Here is a 20,500-nt window from a genome sequence, read left to right as displayed (position 1 = left end):
AAATAGATCTGTGCATTTCCCACATGTTTAAATTATGAGCGCTTAAAGCAGTTATGAGGTAAATGAATAGTAAATGATCTACTCCAAAATATGGCATATAACAAGCTTATGTCCTTGATAACATGTTTGACTACCTTCTAAGGCAGAAGATGGAAATACAAGATTTAATTTGATTAAATGATTAAAGAAAGCCCACACTTTCAAAGTATATTTATGTATGGTGTTAGGGCTGTGATTATAGAAGCTGTGGGACCAGTTATTCCATGTTAATTCAGAATAAAATGATGTGTTCCATCTTTACATCTTGCCACAAACTACTGTTCAGCTCTGACCCTCCTTTATGGCCTCCTTTTTGCTGGGATAATCTGCTTCTAATACTTAAGAGAAGATGTCTTGTTTCCTCACCCTCATCAAGGCATGAGGTCTTGGAATTTGCCCATCCCAGCATAGAGGAGCCTCCTTAAATTTGCAGTTGCACGCCTCCTCCTGCATATCTCCTGGGGTCTAAAATAAACTAGAATCAAGTCCCAAGTACAATGCTATGCTTTGGCTCTCTGTTTTCCAAAAGGGAACCAGCAGAGGTTTTCTTTTCTGTGTGGGTGTGGTCATGTCTCTTTTTAAGTTCTTATTCGACTATTTCCCCAGAGATCTGTCTGATAAGAAGTGATTTATGTGTTCATTTTCTTAAGTGCATTTTTGTCAGAACAGGAGCTAGTTAATTTGCATGATCAAAAGGGCTTTGTTTAAAATCCTAAATACTTGTTTGTGTCTGTCATGGGGAAGCTTGGCCAGGGGACTTCCAGGCTTTTCCTGCAGTTAAAAGAATAGTCAGAAATCCTAAACCTAAGGGCTACATATAACAAACATGCTTAGGGCTAAGATCCACATTTTTTTCTGACTTGAGTCATCCTGAATGCTTTCTCCCATCTCCAACCACTGCTCACATCTCTATTGACTTTATTTTACTCTGTCTTAGTGCCAAACCACTTGTTGGCATCAGTCTGTCTGAGAGACAATGGAGTGCACCTGTAGGGAGGGGTTGAAGTCAAACTGCTGCATTAGCAGCACTGAAGTGACCTCCTTGGAGGTCCTGGGCTGCCCAGAGGACAATATCTATCCTCTCCACCTTGCTGATGTGGTCCAAAGGAAATCAGAGCAATATGTTTGACTCCAGCTTAGCTACAGGAATTGTCAGAAGAAGGTGTACAAGGCACTATCCAACTATTTTAGGGACTACACTCCAGATTTTTGTATGGTTTATTCCTTAGCCTTTCCTTCTCCCAAATACGGTATATCCTGCAAGGCAGCAGATATTTAGGATCAAAGGTTTCTGTCTTCTAGATAGGTTATCTTCCCAGGTTGATGAGCCCCATCTTTTCATACTCATCAGCTACCCTCACCTGGTTTAGCTGGCCAGTCGAAGCCGTTCTTGGGATGTGGCTGCTGTCGCATGCTGACAGTTTCTAGGATCCACAGGTGAGGGCAGGGTGGGGACCAAGATGGACAAACTACCCCAGAAGGAGAACAATGTGTCCCCAACCAGAGGTACTACGAGCACCCCTAACACCCTCCCACTTCTTTTCATCATATGTGATAATCCCAGATAAAGTAAAAGTAGAACTTTAGGCTGTTGAAGGAAAAACATGAAAGTCTTGTAAGACTACTAACACATTCCTGTAGCAGAAACAAGTGTAGAAGCATACAAAAAGGACCAGGCCAGGCCATAGGCTGAGCAATCCTTCACCAGGGCTTAACAATAAACTTGGGGTTTTTTGTGTTTGGCTTATCTCTGGAATATGTAAAGCAACCTGATATTGTCCCTGACAACAACCAGGCTTATCCATTCCCATCTGTGATTAAGGTACAAGACCTTTACCTCAGACAGAGGATGTGGTGTCTAGGCAGCCTGGGGGCTTTCACCTGGTTGGTTGGTTGGTTGGTTTGCTTGTTTTATTTTTGCTAGTTAATAACTGAACCAGTCTATTTTATTCCTAAGGTTCATTTGAACAAGTCATCTCAAACTAACTGCTCTGTAAAATCTTTCTGCAGGACACCTAGCTGTACTTTGTATCAGTCAGGCAAAATGGCTAGGATTGTGTAGGCTGATTTGTACGGATCATTCTGCTTCATGACAGAGATCTTGGTTAGATAGTCATTCTAAGATTCCATTTGTATCAAAGCCCTTCTTTAAATACTATTTAAAGATGCAGTTAAATTAAAAAACCTTTTGATTGAAGGTGTTCCAATTAGCTGAGCAGCAGTTGTTTGTTTGTTTTTTAAGCGTTAATCATTTTTAATTTTATGTATTTATTTATACCCCGCCCTTCATACCACCTCCTGGGGTGTGTCACAACAAACAACATAAACAGAGAAAACAAATACAAATTAATAGCTAGAAAAGCCTGCAGTCCTCCAGGCTGGACCTATAATTATTTAAAGGTATTAAAAAAAAAAAATTAAAACACCCTTCAGTTGGTGCTGAAGTTTGGAAGAGAGGATATTCCATAGCCATGATGCTAATGATGAGAAGGTCCTTTGGCAGGACATTGTTTTTTGACCTCTGCCAGTGATGGCATCCTCAAGAGGGTCAAGCAGGATTGTATGGGGAAATGTGTTACTTCAGATACTTGGGTCCCAAGCTTAATTGAAGTTTGTCTGTCTGTACCAGAATCCTGAATTAAGCTTGGTGACTAATAGGCAGCCAGTGTAGATAATTTAACAACAAGTGTAATGTTGTCTCTTGCAGACATGCTTGTCAATTCATTCTTGCTGCAGTTGCCTGATTGTCTTCAAGGGTAGCCCCATGTAAAGTTAGTTGCAATAATTCAGCCCGTATGATACCAGGGTGTGGATAACTGTGCCCAGGCTATCTGTGTCCCCCTGTCCAGGAATGGCCATAGCTGGCAAACCAGCTGTAGCTGTAAAAAGCCATGAGTCACTGAGGTTACCTGGTCCTCTAGCAACAGAGCAGAATCATACACACCTCCTTGATGGAGGGTGACATTTTGCCTTTACTCCTGAGGCTTCCCATCCCAGTTATAAAGGTAATGAAATTGCTGCTTTTTAATTCAGAACATATTTTCATCTTTGGCAGAAATGGGGGTAAGTCCTAATTCTATTTATTATCTACTTTCACAAACTTCTCAGAACCTATGTGATATCCATACTACATGACCTAGTTTAGACATCCCAGTTCTGTAAATTAGCCACAGTAATAATGTGTGTGTGTGTGTGTGTGTGTGTGTGTGTGTGTGTGTGTGTTTCTGTATTTCTGCCCAGTTTCGAACAGGGGACCTTTCGTGTGTGAGGCGAACGTGATAAGAAGAAGAAGAGAAGAGTTTGGATTTGATATCCCGCTTTATCACTACCCTAGGGAGTCTCAAAGCGGCTAACAATCTCCTTTTCCCTTCCTCCCCCACAACAAACACTCTGCGAGGTGAGTGAGGCTGAGAGACTTCAGAGAAGTGTGACTAGCCCAAGGTCACCCAGCAGCTGCATGTGGAAGAGCGGGGAATCGAACCCAGTTCACCAGATTACGAGTCCACCGCTCTTACCCACTACACCACACTGGCACTACGCTACAGAAACTAGCCACAGTAATACCCTGGCAGATTCTCTCTTGGTTTTGTATAGTGCCATGAGCACTCACACAAAATCACTAAACAAAATTATTAACTCCTCTTCTTCAACAAATCCCCCATTGCTTCACAATATGGGGGAAATGTAGGATTCTTGGATAGTTCTAAGGAGCTTCTAAAGGAATGAGTGACAATTATTGATTATCACGAGAACACTAGATCACAACATTTTGGCTATTAATAAATTATTAGACAAGGATCCGTAGTGTTATGATAACAAATTCAAATAGTGGGGAAAGTATAGTTTTACCACCCGGATTATGTGAACAAAATAATGGTTGGAATGTGCTGTATGCATATGAATGATGATCCTGGAACATACCCCTGGAATCTTCAATGGGACCTTATGAGAAAATGTGGCTTTAGGATTATTTAATATGCTTGAAATGTTACTGCTCTTATAGCCATGAAACAGTCTGCAAATGGGCAATTAAGAAAAGAAAAGAAAAGAAAAGTTATGTCTAATAAACTCAGAGTCAGTATTTCCTTCCTCTAGTATAAAATCCAGAACTCCTAGAGCCAAGCTAAAAAACAAAATTCAAGAGAACTATTTAACATGCGAGCTAATAGAAGTGCCTGTGAGGGGCCAACTATTTATTGGCTGTGGGAAACAACAGTATAGTTGCTCATGTTTTCAGATAAATGTAAAACCCTGAAAGAGAGCCAAAGCTAAATTGCAAAAGGAATGCTGATTTACCCATATGTAAACACAGCTGTCAATGGTGAAATAGCAGTAGAAGTTTAAAATGAAACACAATATGTTACAAGCAGACTTTGTTCTGATGTATCTGTTAAAACTACATCAACTCAGCTGCAATTTTGACAATGTCTAGCAGACACAGGAAATAGTTGCAGCATACAATGACCATTTGCAGGCAACATACATTCATCTTTGAGATTTCATGTCTGGATTAGGAGCGGGGTAGGTTTGCCCTCTGCTGGATATTGTATGCAAGTTCCGGTTCAAAATTTTAAGGATAGCTAATTCTCAAGAGCCTGCTTAAGACATTACACTCATCTTATGCCACATTCACACATCATGGAAAACCATAAATCATGGCTTGTGATGAAAAAAATGTACTGGTGGAGCACACACAGCCGAATGATTCCCTTTTTGTTCCACCCTTACTCAAGGCAGGAACAACAAACCACAAGCCTTGGTTTACAATGATGTGTGAAGCAATGCTCATGGTTTGTTTCTTTCCAGAAAAAACCAGGGTGGTAAGACAAGGTTGTTCTTGGCATATTGATCGTGGTTTGAGGCATTAATGCTTCTTAATACTAGTAACTAGAAACTGTAAGAAGGGAAAGTGCTCACACCCTCATTGCGGATTTCCAACAGGCATCTGGTTGGCTAATGTGAGAGCAGGATGCTGAACTAGATTGGCCATTGGCCTGATCCAGCAGGTCTCTTCTTGTTCTTGTGTTAGGATAAAAAAAAAGTGAGTGCTGGTTCCCACATCACGTTAAGCCGATGCTTATTGTTTATTGGTCCTGGCTCAAGGAAGGGGAGAATAAAATGGGAGTGATTTTGCAGCGGGCAGTATCATGCTGCTTACTCATTATGCCATGAATAATGCCTTATACCATGACAATGTTGTTTTTCTTGTGCGGTGCTACAGGCAGAATCATTGCTTCCCAGAGCGAAGGCCCTTCCCACTAGAAAAGTCAAATGCCACACAACACAGGCAGATACATGCTGATTCCTACGCAGAAGTGTCTTCCACTTAAAGTTGTATAACAATGAATTATTTAAAGTATTTTTTCTGCCTTCAATTTGATGAATGCAAAATAAACACTGGAAACATCCTAATGGGGAGGGGACTTCTTTTTCAAGTAACAGCAGCTAAATCGTTAAAGGACTTCAGTTGCAGGCCTATGACACCAATTTGCATGAGGTAAGTCATATGAATACATGCAAATTTAGGCTGACTTTCAAAAGGAAAGAGGAGAAGGGGCAAGAGAGCTGAGGACCCCTCTCTGAGCTACCCTCCAATAATGACCTGGCAACAAACGTTAAGGAGAACAAGAGTTTAAGGCGCTATACAGAAAAGTGTATTTATTCAGGGCCAGTCTGGAACACAACTGTGCCTTGGTTCTGATCTCATGATTGCTACCTCACACCTAAACACGCATTGAAAAAATATCTACTCTTTTATCAATGAGCCATCCTAATGGAAAATTTAAAAAAGGCAGATCGAATGAAATCTTTATTGTTATGACTGATGATCAGCATTCAAAGGCAGGTCAAATTTTTAAAGAGTTTAATAGTAATATTAATTTATATCGTGAATCCAGTTTCAGGTCTTGTCAGCACTGCAGGGTGATTCTCTTCTCTCTGCTGCAGATATTGATACTGCCTATAAAGTATTTGCTTTTGGGGTTGTCAGGCTGTTACTTAGGCTGTGTTCACACTCCTATTTACTATGCATTCACTGTGTTTGCAGTGCTGGTTTTTGTTGCTGTTCACATGTTATCTGCGATGCATATGCACCCCCTACTTTGAAATAAAATACTAGTGTTTGATGCACTGTTTCTCAAACTATCTTCTCTAGGGCAGTAATGTGAACACAGTTTTAGAGAACATACATCTGCTTCGGTTCTGCAGAAGACAAGACACAATGGCTTCTGCACACTCCTCCCTTAGTTCTGTTGCCTGCGTGTTGTTGTCCTACCATAACAAGCAGGGCTCCACAGCAGGTTGCGAATCAGGCCAATGGCCCATCAAGAACAGTCAAGAGAAGACACAGTAGCCTTGCTTCCTCCTGCAGTGGGGAATGTGAAGATATATCTATGTTTCTCTGAACTGCAGCTTGGCAACTCTAACATGGTCTCATGGGCAGTAGTTTTTAAGGTCAAACAAGCAAATTTAACTGTGTCAGAGAGGAAGCAGGAAGTCACTACATATTTTGGAGCATGAGAGAAATGTGTTCCCAGTGCTCAATCCCCAGTCAGCAGGCCAGCTGCTGCTTTTTTTCATTAGTAAAAAACGTCTTCGTAATTATGAATGGCATCAAAAATAGTTGGATCTAGGAATGCCCCAATAATCTGCAACGTTTGCTTTCTGATACGGATCCATTAGAGTGAAGCGGGCAAGCATTTTGGACTCCTTTTATATCCAATTCTGTCTGATTCAATTTTAATTGGGCAAGATTATCTGTGACTGGATGAGCAAATGCTTGTCCATGCTGTTGGAGAAAAGGGTTGGCAATATAAACTTCTGCATGCTTGCCATAGAAATGTTGAATATGATTGGATGCGCAATTGCATGCAAAGAGAAGGATGTTCTCTGCCTGCCTTGTGCCAAGGAAAGGAGACTCTGAGCAAACCATGTCACAAGAACCTTGCAATAAAACAGACATTACAGTCAGTAATTAGCCATGCATGGCACTAGATCAGACAGCCTCTGAGCATACTCAGAGTGCCTTGCCAAAAAAAGAGAGAGAAAGATATGTAGTCATGAAGTTGCCTGCATGGTACAAGGAAATAAAGCCTTTGGGCACATGCCAAATGCAATATAACTAACTGAGTCTGCTTCTGGGCTTCCAGTATATCAATAAACTCATTGGGGGATGGGGTAGCAAATAAGAAGTGAAGTGGGTGTTGAAAACAGAGGGAGTAAAGAAATTAATGGGTGCTAGCTGCAGAGGATACACCCTATGTGTGTACAGATGGTAATGATTTGACAGTTGCTCATGCTAGCTGCAGATTGTGCAGGTATGTGATGTCTACATTTAGAAAACCCCAAACTGTAATGCCTGAAATGTGTGCCTAGCCACTAACTGAAGGTGGCAGCAACACTTTATAGCATTATCTGGTTCCCACTAGTGAGAAGTCCCAGGGCTCAACAACCCAGTATTTAAGATTTGTGGCATTTGTGTAATATTTTGCTTATTTGCAATTATATAAATAGAGCTTAAGTGAAGGCAATAAACGTGTGCCACTGTCAGATCTGCTACCATGTATCAGAACTACAGAGAGAAATGCCTTGAACCTAGTGTTCTGGGGCGTACATTTTCCAATTTCTGAAAAGAATGGATGTCAACTGCAAATAAATAAATAAACCTTGGTAGTTTCAAAGTTTTTAGCTTTACTTACTAAATGCAAATAAATAAGCATCATGCTCTGGGCTATGCAATTTACACTAATTCAAAACTTTCCAGAAAAAACACACCCCACTGAAAGATGCTTCCCATTCTTCAGCTAAAATCCAGGCACTGTCCCCGGGAAATGGGGACATCTGGTGACCTTAAGCATGCAGTCTCTGAAAGATTAGCTAATAATAATAATAATTTTTATTATTATTTATACCCCACCCATCTGACTGGGTTTCCCCAGCCACTCTGGGCAGCTTACAACACACATTAATAATTTCTCAATACAGGGCTGTCTTCAGATGCCTTCTAAAAGTCAGACAGCTGTTTATTTCCTTGACATCTGAGGGGAGGGCATTCCACAGGGCAGGTGCCACTACCAAGAAGGCCCTCTGCATAGAATGTGGCTCTGGACCAAAAAAGGGTTCCCTATCACTGTCACCTTCCAGCCCTCCTTGAACTTTGATAGCTTGCCTTTCAGTGATTTTGCATCAAGAAACCATTTTCTGGCAATGAGCCCCCACATTGACTGGATTGACTTAGCCCTTCAGGAAACACGCACATCCCTTTCTCAACTCCATGACTGCTCAACCACAGAGATACAGTTATTCAAAAACTTACGTCAGCATTTCCTCATGATGTGTGAGGGAGAGAACGAACTCTATAAGAGATGGTGATGAGAACAATATTTTTTTAAAAAATAAGAGGCATACAGTTCAGAGGTGCCAACTTGAATGAAATATTGTGGGGGGCCAGGTAAGCCATGCTCCACATAATTGATCACACGATGTGGTGCAGGCACGCTATTTGAATGGCAATTCCTATCATCTTTGAGGGGGTTGAAAACCCCACAACCCCTAGGAGTTGCCTCCTATGGTACAGTTACAGATGGGTAGCCGTGTTGGTCTGCCATAGTCCAAATAAAAAAATTCCTTCCTGTAGCACCTTAAAGACCAACTAAGTTAGTTCTTGGTATAAGCTTTCGTGTGTATCTGAAGAAGTGTGCATGCACACGAAAGCTTATACCAAGAACTAACTTAGTTGGTCTTTAAGGTGCTACAGGAAGGAATTTTTTTATTTCTCCTATGGTACAGTTCTTCTTATGACCCCCCCCCCAGGGGGAGGGATAGAGAGGATACTAATCATTGATGAAAAAGGTTGTTTAGTCATTTAGTTGTGTCTGACTCCTCGTGACCCCATGGACCAGAGCACACCAGGCACTCCTGTCCTCCACCGCCTCCCGCAGTTTGGTCAGACTCATGCTGGTAGCTTCGAGAACACTGTCCAATCATCTCGTCCTCTGTCGTCCCCTTCTCCTTGTTCCCTCCATCTTTCCCAACATCAGGGTCTTTTCCAGGGAGTCTTCTCTTCTCATAAGGTGGCCAAAGTATTGGATCCTCAGCTTCAGGATCTGTCCTTCCAGTGAGCACTCAGGGCTGATTTCCTTAAGAATGGATCGGTTTTATCTTCTTGCAGTCCATGGGACTCTCAAGAGTCTCCTCCAGCACAATAATTCAAAAGCATCAATTCTTCGGCGATCAGCCTTCTTTATGGTCCAGCTCTCACTTCCATACATCACTACTGGGAAAACCATAGCTTTTACTATACGGGCCATGGATGAAAAAGGAGAGGATGTTAATTCTTGATTGTGCTTTCCTTCCTCTTAAATCGGCTAAGCGAGAGGTTTTTTGGAACAGCGAGTCTCGGCCCCCTCCAAAGCGCCGACCTTTGAGAAGAGGAATACTTTCAGTTTCCTTTCCTCGAGACAAGAATCGATGGGGGCGGAACTTTCCCTCATTCTCTCTTCTTTGTCTTTTTTTTGGGGCGACATCCTGAGGCCGAGTCTATCTGTTTGCTTCAACCTGGTGGTTGAGAAAAAGGGGAAAGGTAAGTCAAGGGACAGGTTGATCTCCTGCGCAAAGGAAAAGGCGCCTCGAAGGCTCTGGGCGTCGCCTTCCTCGGGTCACCATTTTGTACCTAAGAGACGGGACCGTCTCTTGATTCCCACCGATCTGTTTTAAAGCGCGCGTGTCGTGCCAAGTGCGTAAAGTATCACTTGCTCCGGAGAGTCCTGGTTATCTCCTGCTCGTGGGCATGGAGGTCCCCCGTCTCCTCGGAGGGCGCACGGTCCCACTAGAACCCCCTTGTTCTCTCTGTCCATGAAGCAGACAAACACTCCGGGAGAAACGCGCTTCCAGTCTGCGCTCGGCTCCCTCTTGCCACAGACTCCGGAAGCGCCTCTTAACGCAGCAAACAAATCCGAATCGGCGCTGCGTCAAGAGATCAGGGAGAATCGAGCCTCTGCCTAAGTTTCTTGCAAGCAACTGGGGATGAGGGACGTCCAATAAACTGGTCTAAGGGCAAAACATCGTGAAGACACGTCTGTTGCGGGCAAGATTTATCTGTCTGTCCGTCTTCTCCCCCGTCACGAAGGGGCACCGCGCATCTGAACCTCCCTCTTCCTGCTCTTACTTATGTGGGGCCAGAGCTCTCACAAGCTGTTTCAAATCTAAAGAAACAAGTTGTGCTCACTTTCCTCAAGCGATAAAGTCAGTTCTTCCTCCCCTGGTAAGCAGTTTGAATAAAGGAAGCAAACTTTTTAGGAACACACCCTAAAACCTTTTATTCCATTTTGGAATAAAAAGCTGGAAACTGCAGGGTGTGTTCATTTCCTGCCTCTGAGAGTACCAGAAGTCCGGTGGCTGCTGAAGTAGAAACACCCCTATCTCTGAAACTAATAAGGCACATCTGAAACAAAGCGAAGTGAATATCCTTGCGCCCAGGATGTTCAGAACAACTCAGGAGATAATTTTGAGTAAGGGGTTGGGGTTGATACCATTGTCAGAGCTACCAACTGAAACGTCCAGCTTTTTATTACAGATATCTAGTCAAACACTAATTTTACTGGAATAAAGGGCTAGCTTCTGTTTGCCACTGGCAATTCAGACTGCCAGCATGCCATCAATGGGCACAGACAGTTTTTAGCATCTCCAAGACCTGAGGGATCTGGTGGCGTGATCAGAATGTTGGAGGCTACTGGGGTGGAGTCAGGTTGAAACCCCGACTCAGACATGAAGGCAATCTTGGGCCAGTCTCTTTTATCTTGACCTAACCTACCTCACAGGGTTGTTGTATGGATAAAATAAATGGTGGAGAGCCTGGTATGCTACCCTTTGCTCCTTGGAGGAAGGGTGCAATTGAAATGAAACTCATGAGCTTTCATTCTTTCTGAGCACTGTTCACCCCCACCCCTAGTTTATTTGTGACTTTTGCTAATCTAAGTTAAACTGAAGCCATCCATGCTCCTAAATTCACATTGGAATCTCACTTTGGCTACAGCTGGGTACTCAAAGTAAATATAGAAGGATACCCATATAAGTTACTAATAATCACACAGAACACCTGAAGCTGAGTCGAAGTAGGAAGTAGGAAAATAGCAGCACAATTCTACAGCCTGATCTGAGGTTAGAGATTTATCAAGCCTCAGACATGTTTTTTTCCTTCTAATGGGACCTTTCTGTTTATATGCTCTACAGTTCTTTACTTTGTGCTTGAAATACTTCTTTAAATAGCCATGTCATTTATTGCTTTCATTGACTTTTTTGTGTTGTGATACTTCTTGCTTTGTTTATAGCATGTCTGCTCCAGGTACTTCAGATGAAATTTTTCAGTGGTTCAGAGGCCAAAAAACACATATTTCTTATGCAATTAAAGATACTTTCCCTTTTCTCTATCTCCTACGAGACAAGAAAAGAATATCCGAAGAAGATTTTAAGGTAATTATTATAGGCATTGAATTTATTTTTTAAAACCCTATCTGCTCACATGAAGTTCATCTAAACTAAGAGTGTGAAATCTTTGTCCCTACAACCAGAAAGGTTTTCTGGTGGAGAACAGCATGAGAGGCAGTGCAGTATGGTGAACAGGGTGCCAGACTTGGATTCAAAGATCTGGACCCCAACTTCACTCAGTCAGGGTTGGACTAGATCAGGGGTCTGCAACCTTTAAGACAAAAAGAGCCACTTGGACCCGTTTCCGAAAAAACAACAACAACTGGGAGCCGCAAAAACATTGCAACATTTAAAACAAATATAACACTACATATATTGTTTCTGGCCTTAATGCTATATATACAGGATCGTGCAGTCAGCTGTCAATCTCAAGAAAAAAGGACAAATTAATAGCTAATTAAAATATTTAATTTACAACCAGGTAACCAGGTTAATGGGACTTTTGCTCCTGAACCTCAGTGCTCAGTGTCTGCACATCAGGGCTGTAAGACGTCACCTTCATTTTCACACAGGCTTGCAAGCTGTCATCTGTGAGGCGTGATCAGTGCTTGTTTTTAATATAGTTCATGTTGGAGAAGACCTGCTCACATACATATGTGGAAGAGACCACAAGGGCCATCGAGTCCAACCCCCTGCCAAGCAGGAAACACCATCAGAGCACTCCTGACATATGGTTGTCAAGCCTCTGCTTAAAGACCTCCAAAGAAGGAGACTCCACCACACTCCTTGGCAGCAATTCACCAAACTTTCACCTGCTTAAGTTTGAAAAGGGGCTTCAAGCAACTAAAAAGGGGCTTCAGGCAACTAACTCCACGTGGAATTCCACGCGACCGCGACTGCATAATCAATGCTACAAAATGCCAAAGAAAATTAACCAGGGCCCCAGTGAACCATAAATCATAATCAGTGCCTGATGTAAATAATAATTAATAATGAGGGCCCAATGTCATCCTCGTCATTATAAAAATAATCCCTCTCTTCGTGCCACCCAGCCTCCCAAGAAAAAAACCCCACTTCAAACGGTCACAAAGCACAAATTCCACGCGACCGCGACTTGCTATGCCCAATAATCAATGCCCCAAAATGCCATAGAAAATTAATCAGGGCCCCAGTGTACCATAAATCATAATCAGTGCCTGATGTAAATAATAATTAATAATGAGGCATTCGTCATTATAAAAATACCGTATTTTTCACCCCATAGGACGCTCCGTCCCATAGGACGCACCTAGTTTTTTTGGGGGGAAATAAAGGGAAAAAAATTTCCCTTTATTTCCCCCCCAAAAGCAGGTCGGGGAAACCGAACCAGGTCGAGGAACAGCGTGATGGCGGCGCTGCGCCTCCCTGCTGTCCCCCGAGCTTGTGGGGCTGGCCGATGCCTGCGGGGCGGCAGGCTGCTATCCGCAGCGTGGGGAGCCTTGCCGGGAAGTCCGGCAAGGCTCCCCACGCTGTGGATGTCTGCCTGGCGAGGAGGGCGCTCTGATTTAGGGCGCCCCGCCCGCCGGGCGGCAGGCTGCTATCCGCAGCGTGGGAAGCCTTGCCGGGACCTCCGGCAAGGCTCCCCATGCTGCGGATGTCTGCCTGGCGAGGGGGGCGCTCTGATTTAGGGCGCCCCGCCCGCCGGGCGGCAGGCTGCTATCCGCAGCGTGGGGAGCCTTGCCGGGACCTCCGGCAAGGCTCCCCACACTGCGGATGTCTGCCTGGAGAGGGGGGCGCTCTGATTTAGGGCGCCCCGCCCGCCGGGCGGCAGGCTGCTATCCGCAGCGTGGGAAGCCTTGCCGGGACCTCCGGCAAGGCTCCCCACGCTGCGGATGTCTGCCTGGCGAGGGGGGCGCTCTGATTTAGGGCGCCCCGCCCGCCGGGCGGCAGGCTGCTATCCGCAGCGTGGGGAGCCTTGCCGGGACCTCCGGCAAGGCTCCCCACGCTGCGGATGTCTGCCTGGCGAGGGGGGCGCTCTGATTTAGGGCGCCCTGCCTGCCGGGCGGCAGGCTGCTATCCGCAGCGTGGGGAGCCTTGCCGGGACCTCCGGCAAGGCTCCCCACGCTGCGGATGTCTGCCTGGCGAGGGGGGCGCTCTGATTTAGGGCGCCCCGCCCACCGGGCAGCAGGCTGCTATCCGCAGCGTGGGAAGCCTTGCCGGGATCTCCGGCAAGGCTTCCCATGCTGCGGATGTCTGCCTGGCGAGGGGGGCGCTCTGCTTTACGGCGCCCCGCCCGCCGGGCGGCAGGCTGGTCACCTCCGCCCCTCGCCTCCGCCCCTCGCCTCCTCCCCTCGCCACCGCCCCGGAGCCGCAGCAAAGGCTTTAAAGAGCTCTGGAGCCGCAGGTTGCCGACCCCCGGACTTTGTCCCTACAACCAGAAAGGTTTTCCGGGTTATAGGTGGAGCACAGCATGAGAGGCAGTGCAGTATGATGAACAGGGAGTCAGACTTGGATTCAAAGATCTGGACTCCAACTTCACTCAGTCAGGGTTGGACTAGATGATCCTCAGGATCCCTTCCAATTTTATGATTCTATGAAGAAGTTCACTGGGTGAACATAGGCCATTTGCACTCTCCCATCTTAACCTTCCTCACAGGATTCTGGGAGTAGCCTGCACTCATTGCTCCTGAGTTTCTTTAGGAACAGTTGGTATAAAAATGCTCTAACAACAAAAAACTTTGCACGGAAGGAGAAACCTTACAAGTTAGTGGGGAGATGTGAGCCACAGGAAAAAACAAAGAAGACTAACCCCATAACAGCAGCCGATTGTGGCTTGTTTCTGAAGAACAAGTGGCCAAATGCCTTGAGGCTTTCTCTGGCATTGATAAAAAGCATAGGAAAGGACATTAGCTGGTGTGAGGGAACCTAGGGGGGAAGGGTATTTGAATCTGGCAAAGGAAGTTAAAACTGCCTTGACAATTTTTGCTTCCTTTGATTGTACTGGGATAACCACCCAAGTAATCTGCTGTTAGATCTGGTGGGAAATAGGAAAGCTACTTTGCATTTTCTCTCTAAAAATGTTTTAAAAGCCTGTATTGTTTCTTTCTAGAAATGGTGTGATAAGGTAATTGCACAGCCAAATGATATTTCTAAAGTGGTATACGATGTCCTTGAGAGCATTCAGACCAATGTGTTAGCAATAAAGGAGATCTTCTGCAAGGAGAACCTGGAAGCATATCAAAATTTACAGCCATTATACAAAAGCCTAGAAAATGGTAAGTGATCTTGTTGGCTGTGCTAAACCAATAAAGTAAGCCTTAAAGATAGAAAAGTCATCAACATTTACTGAGAAACGGTAGTCAGTCAGTTTTTGGGCCACAAAATCCTGTAGAAGCCATGCATTCACTTTGCCTCTGCCCTCTGCCTGTCTCCTGGGATATAATAATAATAATAATAATAATAATAATAATAATAATAATAATAATAATAATAATAATGATGATGTATTTTGTTTATTTTTTTCCAATAGATTGCCTTTTATTGTGAAAAATATCAACGTGGTTTGCAAAGTAAAATGAGTACCCTTAAATAATTAAACATGAACCAGAATATTGAAAACTCAGTAAAGCCAATACTAAGAATTAGTGTCTCAGGAATGTATGTAGTTTTTACCAAGAGGTGGTATGTCTGCAAGGGGAGATAATTCCATAATGTGGAGGCCATAGTGGAGAGGGTCCTTCCAGCCACCACAAGGTGTATGCTTGCAGGACATATAATGATTAGAAAAGGCCTTCAGCGATGACAGGGAATGGGCAGGCCCATATTAAAGGCGACACACTTTCAGGTCACCTATGTCAACAATAAAACCTCAACTCAGTAGCAAAAAGGCAACCAATATATGTATATTTTTATGAGCTGAATACAGTGAAAGATTAAAAGCCATGGGGATGTGGAGAGTGTGTGCATGAACTTAACAGTTGAAAGCTGGTGATGCCACCTTAGAAGAACCAAGCACACTGTTAAGATTGTGCCAACCTTACACCTGAATTTTACTTGAGGTTCTCAGCTCTTTAATAAGCTTCAAATAATTTACAATTCATTTTCGCCATTTACCGGTAATTTAACATTAAGGTGGCAATGCCCTTGTTTTCCTAACACGTGTCCTCTTCAGTTCTCCAGCATGCTCAGAATAGTTCTGCCGCAGTACCTGGGAGCAGCAAAGTACTCCAGAGAGAAATGAAGAAACCTGCGTCCTCTGGGGAGCAACAAAGTGAGTTCAACAAAAGTCCGTAAATGAGGGACAGAGCATCCTGTTTCACTACCGCATTCTTTATTATTTGTGCTAATAAAGCTATCAGGACAGTCACATGTAATCTTAATTTCAGTGAGTTTGTGCCTGCAAAGGTTTGGGGCAGTCACAGTGTTTTGTTTCCACTCTGACGTGAATGCACACTTCGTACCACATCCTCTTAGCAGGATCATTAATCTGGTAAGACCACTGTCATTCTCTGGAAGGCCAAAATATGGGTATTGCAACAGCTGACATACATTTCTTGATTTCATCTAGGAAAAGGCATGCAGAATAATGAAATACAAGATTTGAGTGTCAAGGTCCGAACACTGAAAGTACGCTGTGGAAAAAGTAAAGGTGTTTTCTATAAGAAAAAATTCATAGCAGGTAACCATTGTGTTGGAATAATATAATTATACATGGGATTGCATCTGCTAAAGGAATGTGATACCAACAGCAGATGAAAATATTTTGGTTGTGCAATAGCACAAGGCCTGGCCATGTTCTCCAGAATGCCTGGCTTTGAGAAGAAGGAGCCTCTTGGCCTTTTCTCCGTGTCCAAGTGGAATGGAGATGTTGGAGAAGCCCTGCTTAAGCCCTATGCTGAAATTCCTTCCCAGCATTCATTCTAGGGCAGTGCCCCTCTGATCTGCCCCATAGCTCTCATTTAGGAGGAGGGTGTCAGGATCAACACTGGGACCCCCACCCCACCTAGCATTTAAGCTGCTTGCAAAAAGCACCATGCAGCTGCAGGATCAGTGAGTGAGACTCCAATCCTGCCTGGTCTATGCTATTGCTTTGCAAGCAGTTTCTCTGCCGGGAAGCCTCTAGCAAAGGAATTCCCTGCAGCACACAGGATAGGTGCTTCCACTGAATAACTGCTCAACAGAGGTGCTAATCCTGCTCCTTTGCAAGTGGCTTCTCTCAGAAAGCAGGCTCAGGTAGCAGGCTCCTTCCTAATCCCAGAAGTCAGGGTAAGTCAGGGTCTTTTATTGTGATTTTCCTGCATGATGTCCACCTCTCCTTTCTGCCTAATGCCCCACCCCTTGACAACCACCGATTGCTCTGGGCCATCCAACCTGACCTCTAGTGATCTGTGGTTGTTGGTATCTAATTTGTCTGATGCCAGAGTCCCTCCTAATATGACAGTTTGGGCCCAAGACTTGGCCAACTCTGGTACACAGCCCTAGTTCATGACATAATCTTTGTTCATATCTTTTTTCCTAAGTACATATTGGAAAAGAATCTCCTGTTGGCAGGACTTCTTTCTCTCTTCAGTGAAATTTGCCAGATGGGATAAGTGAGTCACATTGATGTGACTTATCTGTTTGTCATAGGAGAGTCACAGAAATGTATCAAGGGTTCCGATGGAAAATGGTTCACACCATTAGAATTTAAGGCTAAAGGAAGATATAAAAGTTCAAAAGGCTGGAGAAGATGTATTCGCTGTGTTGAGGTTTCCTTAGAAGCATTAATCAAGGTATGCTGTTCACGTATAAAAATCTGTTAAAAAATCAGTTTTTACTTGTAATGCCAAAGAATTTCAGGTGATAACATCAAGGCTTTCCAGTTATCCATACATTGTATTCTTATGACTGGTATAATATCCTGCATCACATGTGAATAATTTTCATGCACCGTTGTTGCATGAAAGAAACATTATTCAAGTATGGCCACCTTAAGATCAGTAGCAAAGTGTCCTGCAGAATGACATGTCCTCCTACTGACTTTTAAACAATGATTTATAGTAAGGTGCTACTTATGAATCTAATTTATTTTGAGTTCATTTTGAGTGCCTCAGAGTTAACCCAATACATGTGATTGTTTCAGTGGGGAGAAATACTGAAGCCACAACCGGAATCCTCAAGAATGCAGAAGGTAAATAATTACTAGACATTCTTACCAGATTGCTGTGTTTTCCACATATATGGCACACACATTATTCCTTAAGATATTTCTGCCCCCCCCCCGGTTGCACAACAGGGGGTTAGGTGGTCAGGTTTGCCGCCCAAGGCAAATGGCTTGACCTGACCTCATGGATGGGCTTCACACATGCAACATATGAAGGGAGGAAATCCAAAACAGGCAGCAGAGAGATCCTCTTTACTCAGAAGCTGAAATGCCAACCATGGCCATTACTAGTGCTACCAATGGCAGTCTATCAGTGGTGAGAGCATTTACAAGGGCACACTTAATTACACACCCTCACCTTAGGGCCCAAGAAACGTTGCATGCGTTAGCTTCCTGCGCCTTTCATTTCCACAAAAAAATATTGAATTGAGAAAAGAGGAAGGATCACATTTAAAGGAAACTACTAGAGGTTATCAGTTGAAGCAAAAATAAAAAAGTCTGTTTCAAATTATTTTTTCTTCCTCACACCATTACATGTTTTGATGATGTTGATATACCTGCCAACTGAATATTCTTTATTAAAGTATTTTTAAACCTCCTTTTGGGGAATATTGACAAGAAATACCACATATTACAACCTCTGTCTCTCTCTTATGCTTTCAATAATTTTATTTTTCACAGTGACAGCTGTTGTTTCTTCTTCTCCATCTCAGCCAGATGACTTGTGTGCTGTGTGCTGTGAGGAGAGAGGTCACTGATACACTGCAATTCATGTCCCAGATCTTTTCAGGAAGATTGTTGAGAAAAAGTTGACAGGCGATGGTAAAATAGAACCAAATCAAGCAATGGTCTCCATATATAGCAAAGTGAATGCTATGATATCTTCTCCCTTTAGGGTTTGGTAATTTCAGTAGATGGAAAAGTAGTGGAAGATAAATTTGAAAATAAATTTTGGGAAGTTTTTTCTATTCTGTAAGCAATTACTTACGTTCCGTCTTCACACTTGTGAGCCATCCATCCCAAAAGGTGCTAACTTGCTTGCTGTTTTTAAAACCTCTTAACTTTACCCTATGCTTTCATTTTAAATTTAAGTGCCTATGACGCAGATAGACTGAAAACTTAGCAGTAACCTTGATACCAAGCCAAAATGTCCTTAGCAACTCTGTTTAGTGACAACATAATTGAAAGGATGTGTATGCATTTGGAGGGTTTTTTTGTTTGTTTCCACGGGCTAAGAACAAAGAACTGAACTTGGGGCTGGTAAATGAGAGGTGTGAAGAATCAAGTTGGAACTGTGATGCAAGCAAATCTGGACTTTGCTGCTTGCACTGGCCTCATGAAACGAGGAGAGGACAACATTAGGACAACCCTGGATTTGGCCAATGGATTTTGCTGCTTTTGCAACATTATGGCATTCTGGATCCTATTGGAGAGGATGTTGCTTCCCATCTTTGTCTATGTAAAACCTCTGTCTCAGTGCCATTTGGGAGAAGGCTACCCAGCAAACCTCTATAGACAGGACCAGGGCTAGACATTTAGACACCTGAGGCAAACCACCAAATGGTGCCCCCCACCCTCTGCCCAGGGAAGAAGGGGTGAGTGAAGATGTACACCAGGAACAAGTGGGGTATAAATATTGACATTGGGATCTGCTACGCCTAAGGCAGTCATCTCACCTGACCTCCTGGATGGGCTGGCCTTGTCCATAGCGGCAAATATGTCTGCAATACCTTCTCATGCCTCAGTCTTTTTCTATTTTTGCTTGTTGTTAGGATCCCTGGCTGGGATCCTTTGTATGTATAAGTATCACGCCATCCTTGGTATGTGTATGGATTAGGGTTAGTCTGCTTAGATAGGATGACTCCTTCACTCGAATTTTTATTTACCCTTTTCCAGGGTAAATCTCCACAACAGAAAGGATGCCCAGTCTGTAAATGTTTGATCAGGAAATAAAGCTTTTCAACTTTAGTCTGGCTTTTTGTCTATATACTTCCTTGCAAAGAGAGGTCCTGGATTGTGTGTCTGAGGCCTGGTCACCGTGGCACACACAGCAATGCTGTTGTTTTAAAGTTCACAATCCAGTTCTGACCCTCAAACTGGGTCATAACAATATGAGCCCAAGGCAGGCTCTTATACACCACCCTCTGCAGCTTAATCTACACCTTATGTCTGCAACCCACAGGCTGAAGGACCCACAGCTGGGTCATCAGGACCCACAGCTGGGTTGTGAGGCCACTCCAGGTGGGTCACAACCAAACTCACCACACCACCATGCAAACCTGCAGCCTTCTCTTCTCTTTCTTATGTGAGGGTTTCCTCCTCACTTTGGACTGCTCCAGCTTTGCCACCCTCTGTTGGAACCATGCTGCTTGGCTTTGGAAGAGGCTATCCATCCAATTTCAGCAGCCTCACTGAAACAGTGTCATGGAGAGCAGGCTGTGGCAGGAAGCTGAGAAGCCACAGGTCACTTTTCTTCTCCATAGGTAAAAGCAGCTGGAATCAAAAAGAGGATACAACTACAGTGGTACCTCGGGTTACATACGCTTCAGGTTACATACGCTTCAGGTTACATATGCTTCAGGTTACAGACTCCACCTCAGGTTAAGAACTTTGCTTCAGGATAAGAACAGAAATCGTGCTCTGGCGGCACAGCAGCAGCAGGAGGCCCCATTAGCTAAAGTGGTCTTCAGGTTAAGAATGGACCTCTGGAACAAATTAAGTTCTTAACCTTGAGGTACCACTGTATTAAAAAGGGAAAAAATGTTTGACCAACAAGACATGAAATAGTGGCTCCCATCTACTGGGGGGGGGGAACCTATGTACCAAGCACATATGTGATGAGTGCTAGCATTATTAGGCACTTTATAAACAACAAATTATGTTCCTGGAGGAGCAAAGAAGAACATTATTGGTATT

General features: G+C 43.8%; 1 protein-coding gene across 3 annotated transcripts; it reads left to right on the top strand.

The window, feature by feature from the left end:
- Positions 1–9,148: 9,148 nt before the first annotated feature.
- Positions 9,149–19,552, top strand: LOC308584576 (nuclear body protein SP140-like protein). Of its 3 annotated transcripts, none has more exons than XM_081189305.1 (8): positions 9,151–9,619; positions 11,367–11,508; positions 14,552–14,717; positions 15,614–15,712; positions 16,010–16,120; positions 17,071–17,213; positions 17,564–17,611; positions 18,266–19,552. In XM_081189305.1, the coding sequence occupies exons 2-8, from the start codon at positions 11,368–11,370 to the stop codon at positions 18,266–18,268; spliced, it is 711 nt and encodes a 236-aa protein (XP_081045431.1). In that variant the 5' UTR covers positions 9,151–9,619; position 11,367; the 3' UTR covers positions 18,269–19,552. The 3 variants fall into 3 exon arrangements, with proteins under 3 accessions (XP_081045432.1, XP_081045431.1, XP_081045430.1); XM_081189304.1 differs by having other exon boundaries at positions 9,153–9,619; positions 18,298–19,552; XM_081189306.1 differs by lacking the exon at positions 17,564–17,611 and having other exon boundaries at positions 9,149–9,619; positions 18,298–19,552.
- The last annotated feature ends 948 nt before the right edge of the window (positions 19,553–20,500 follow it).

This window comes from Podarcis bocagei (assembly GCF_964188305.1).
Source record: "Podarcis bocagei genome assembly, chromosome: 4".
Taxonomy (NCBI): Eukaryota; Metazoa; Chordata; class Lepidosauria; order Squamata; family Lacertidae; genus Podarcis; species Podarcis bocagei.
The sequence above is the reverse complement of the archived record's forward strand: the minus strand, read 5'-3'. Positions and strand labels throughout refer to the sequence as shown.

What these genes read in the sequence shown, in the direction of transcription:
- LOC308584576 (XM_081189304.1), top strand. Translation starts at nt 11,368, where the DNA reads ATGTCTGCTCCAGGTACTTCAGATGAAATTTTTCAGTGGTTCAGAGGC. An exon ending in TAAGAAAAAATTCATAGCAG is followed by an intron (nt 16,121 to 17,070) that starts GTAACCATTGTG and finishes TGTTTGTCATAG; the next exon opens with GAGAGTCACAGAAATGTATC. An exon ending in CCTTAGAAGCATTAATCAAG is followed by an intron (nt 17,214 to 17,563) that starts GTATGCTGTTCA and finishes TGATTGTTTCAG; the next exon opens with TGGGGAGAAATACTGAAGCC.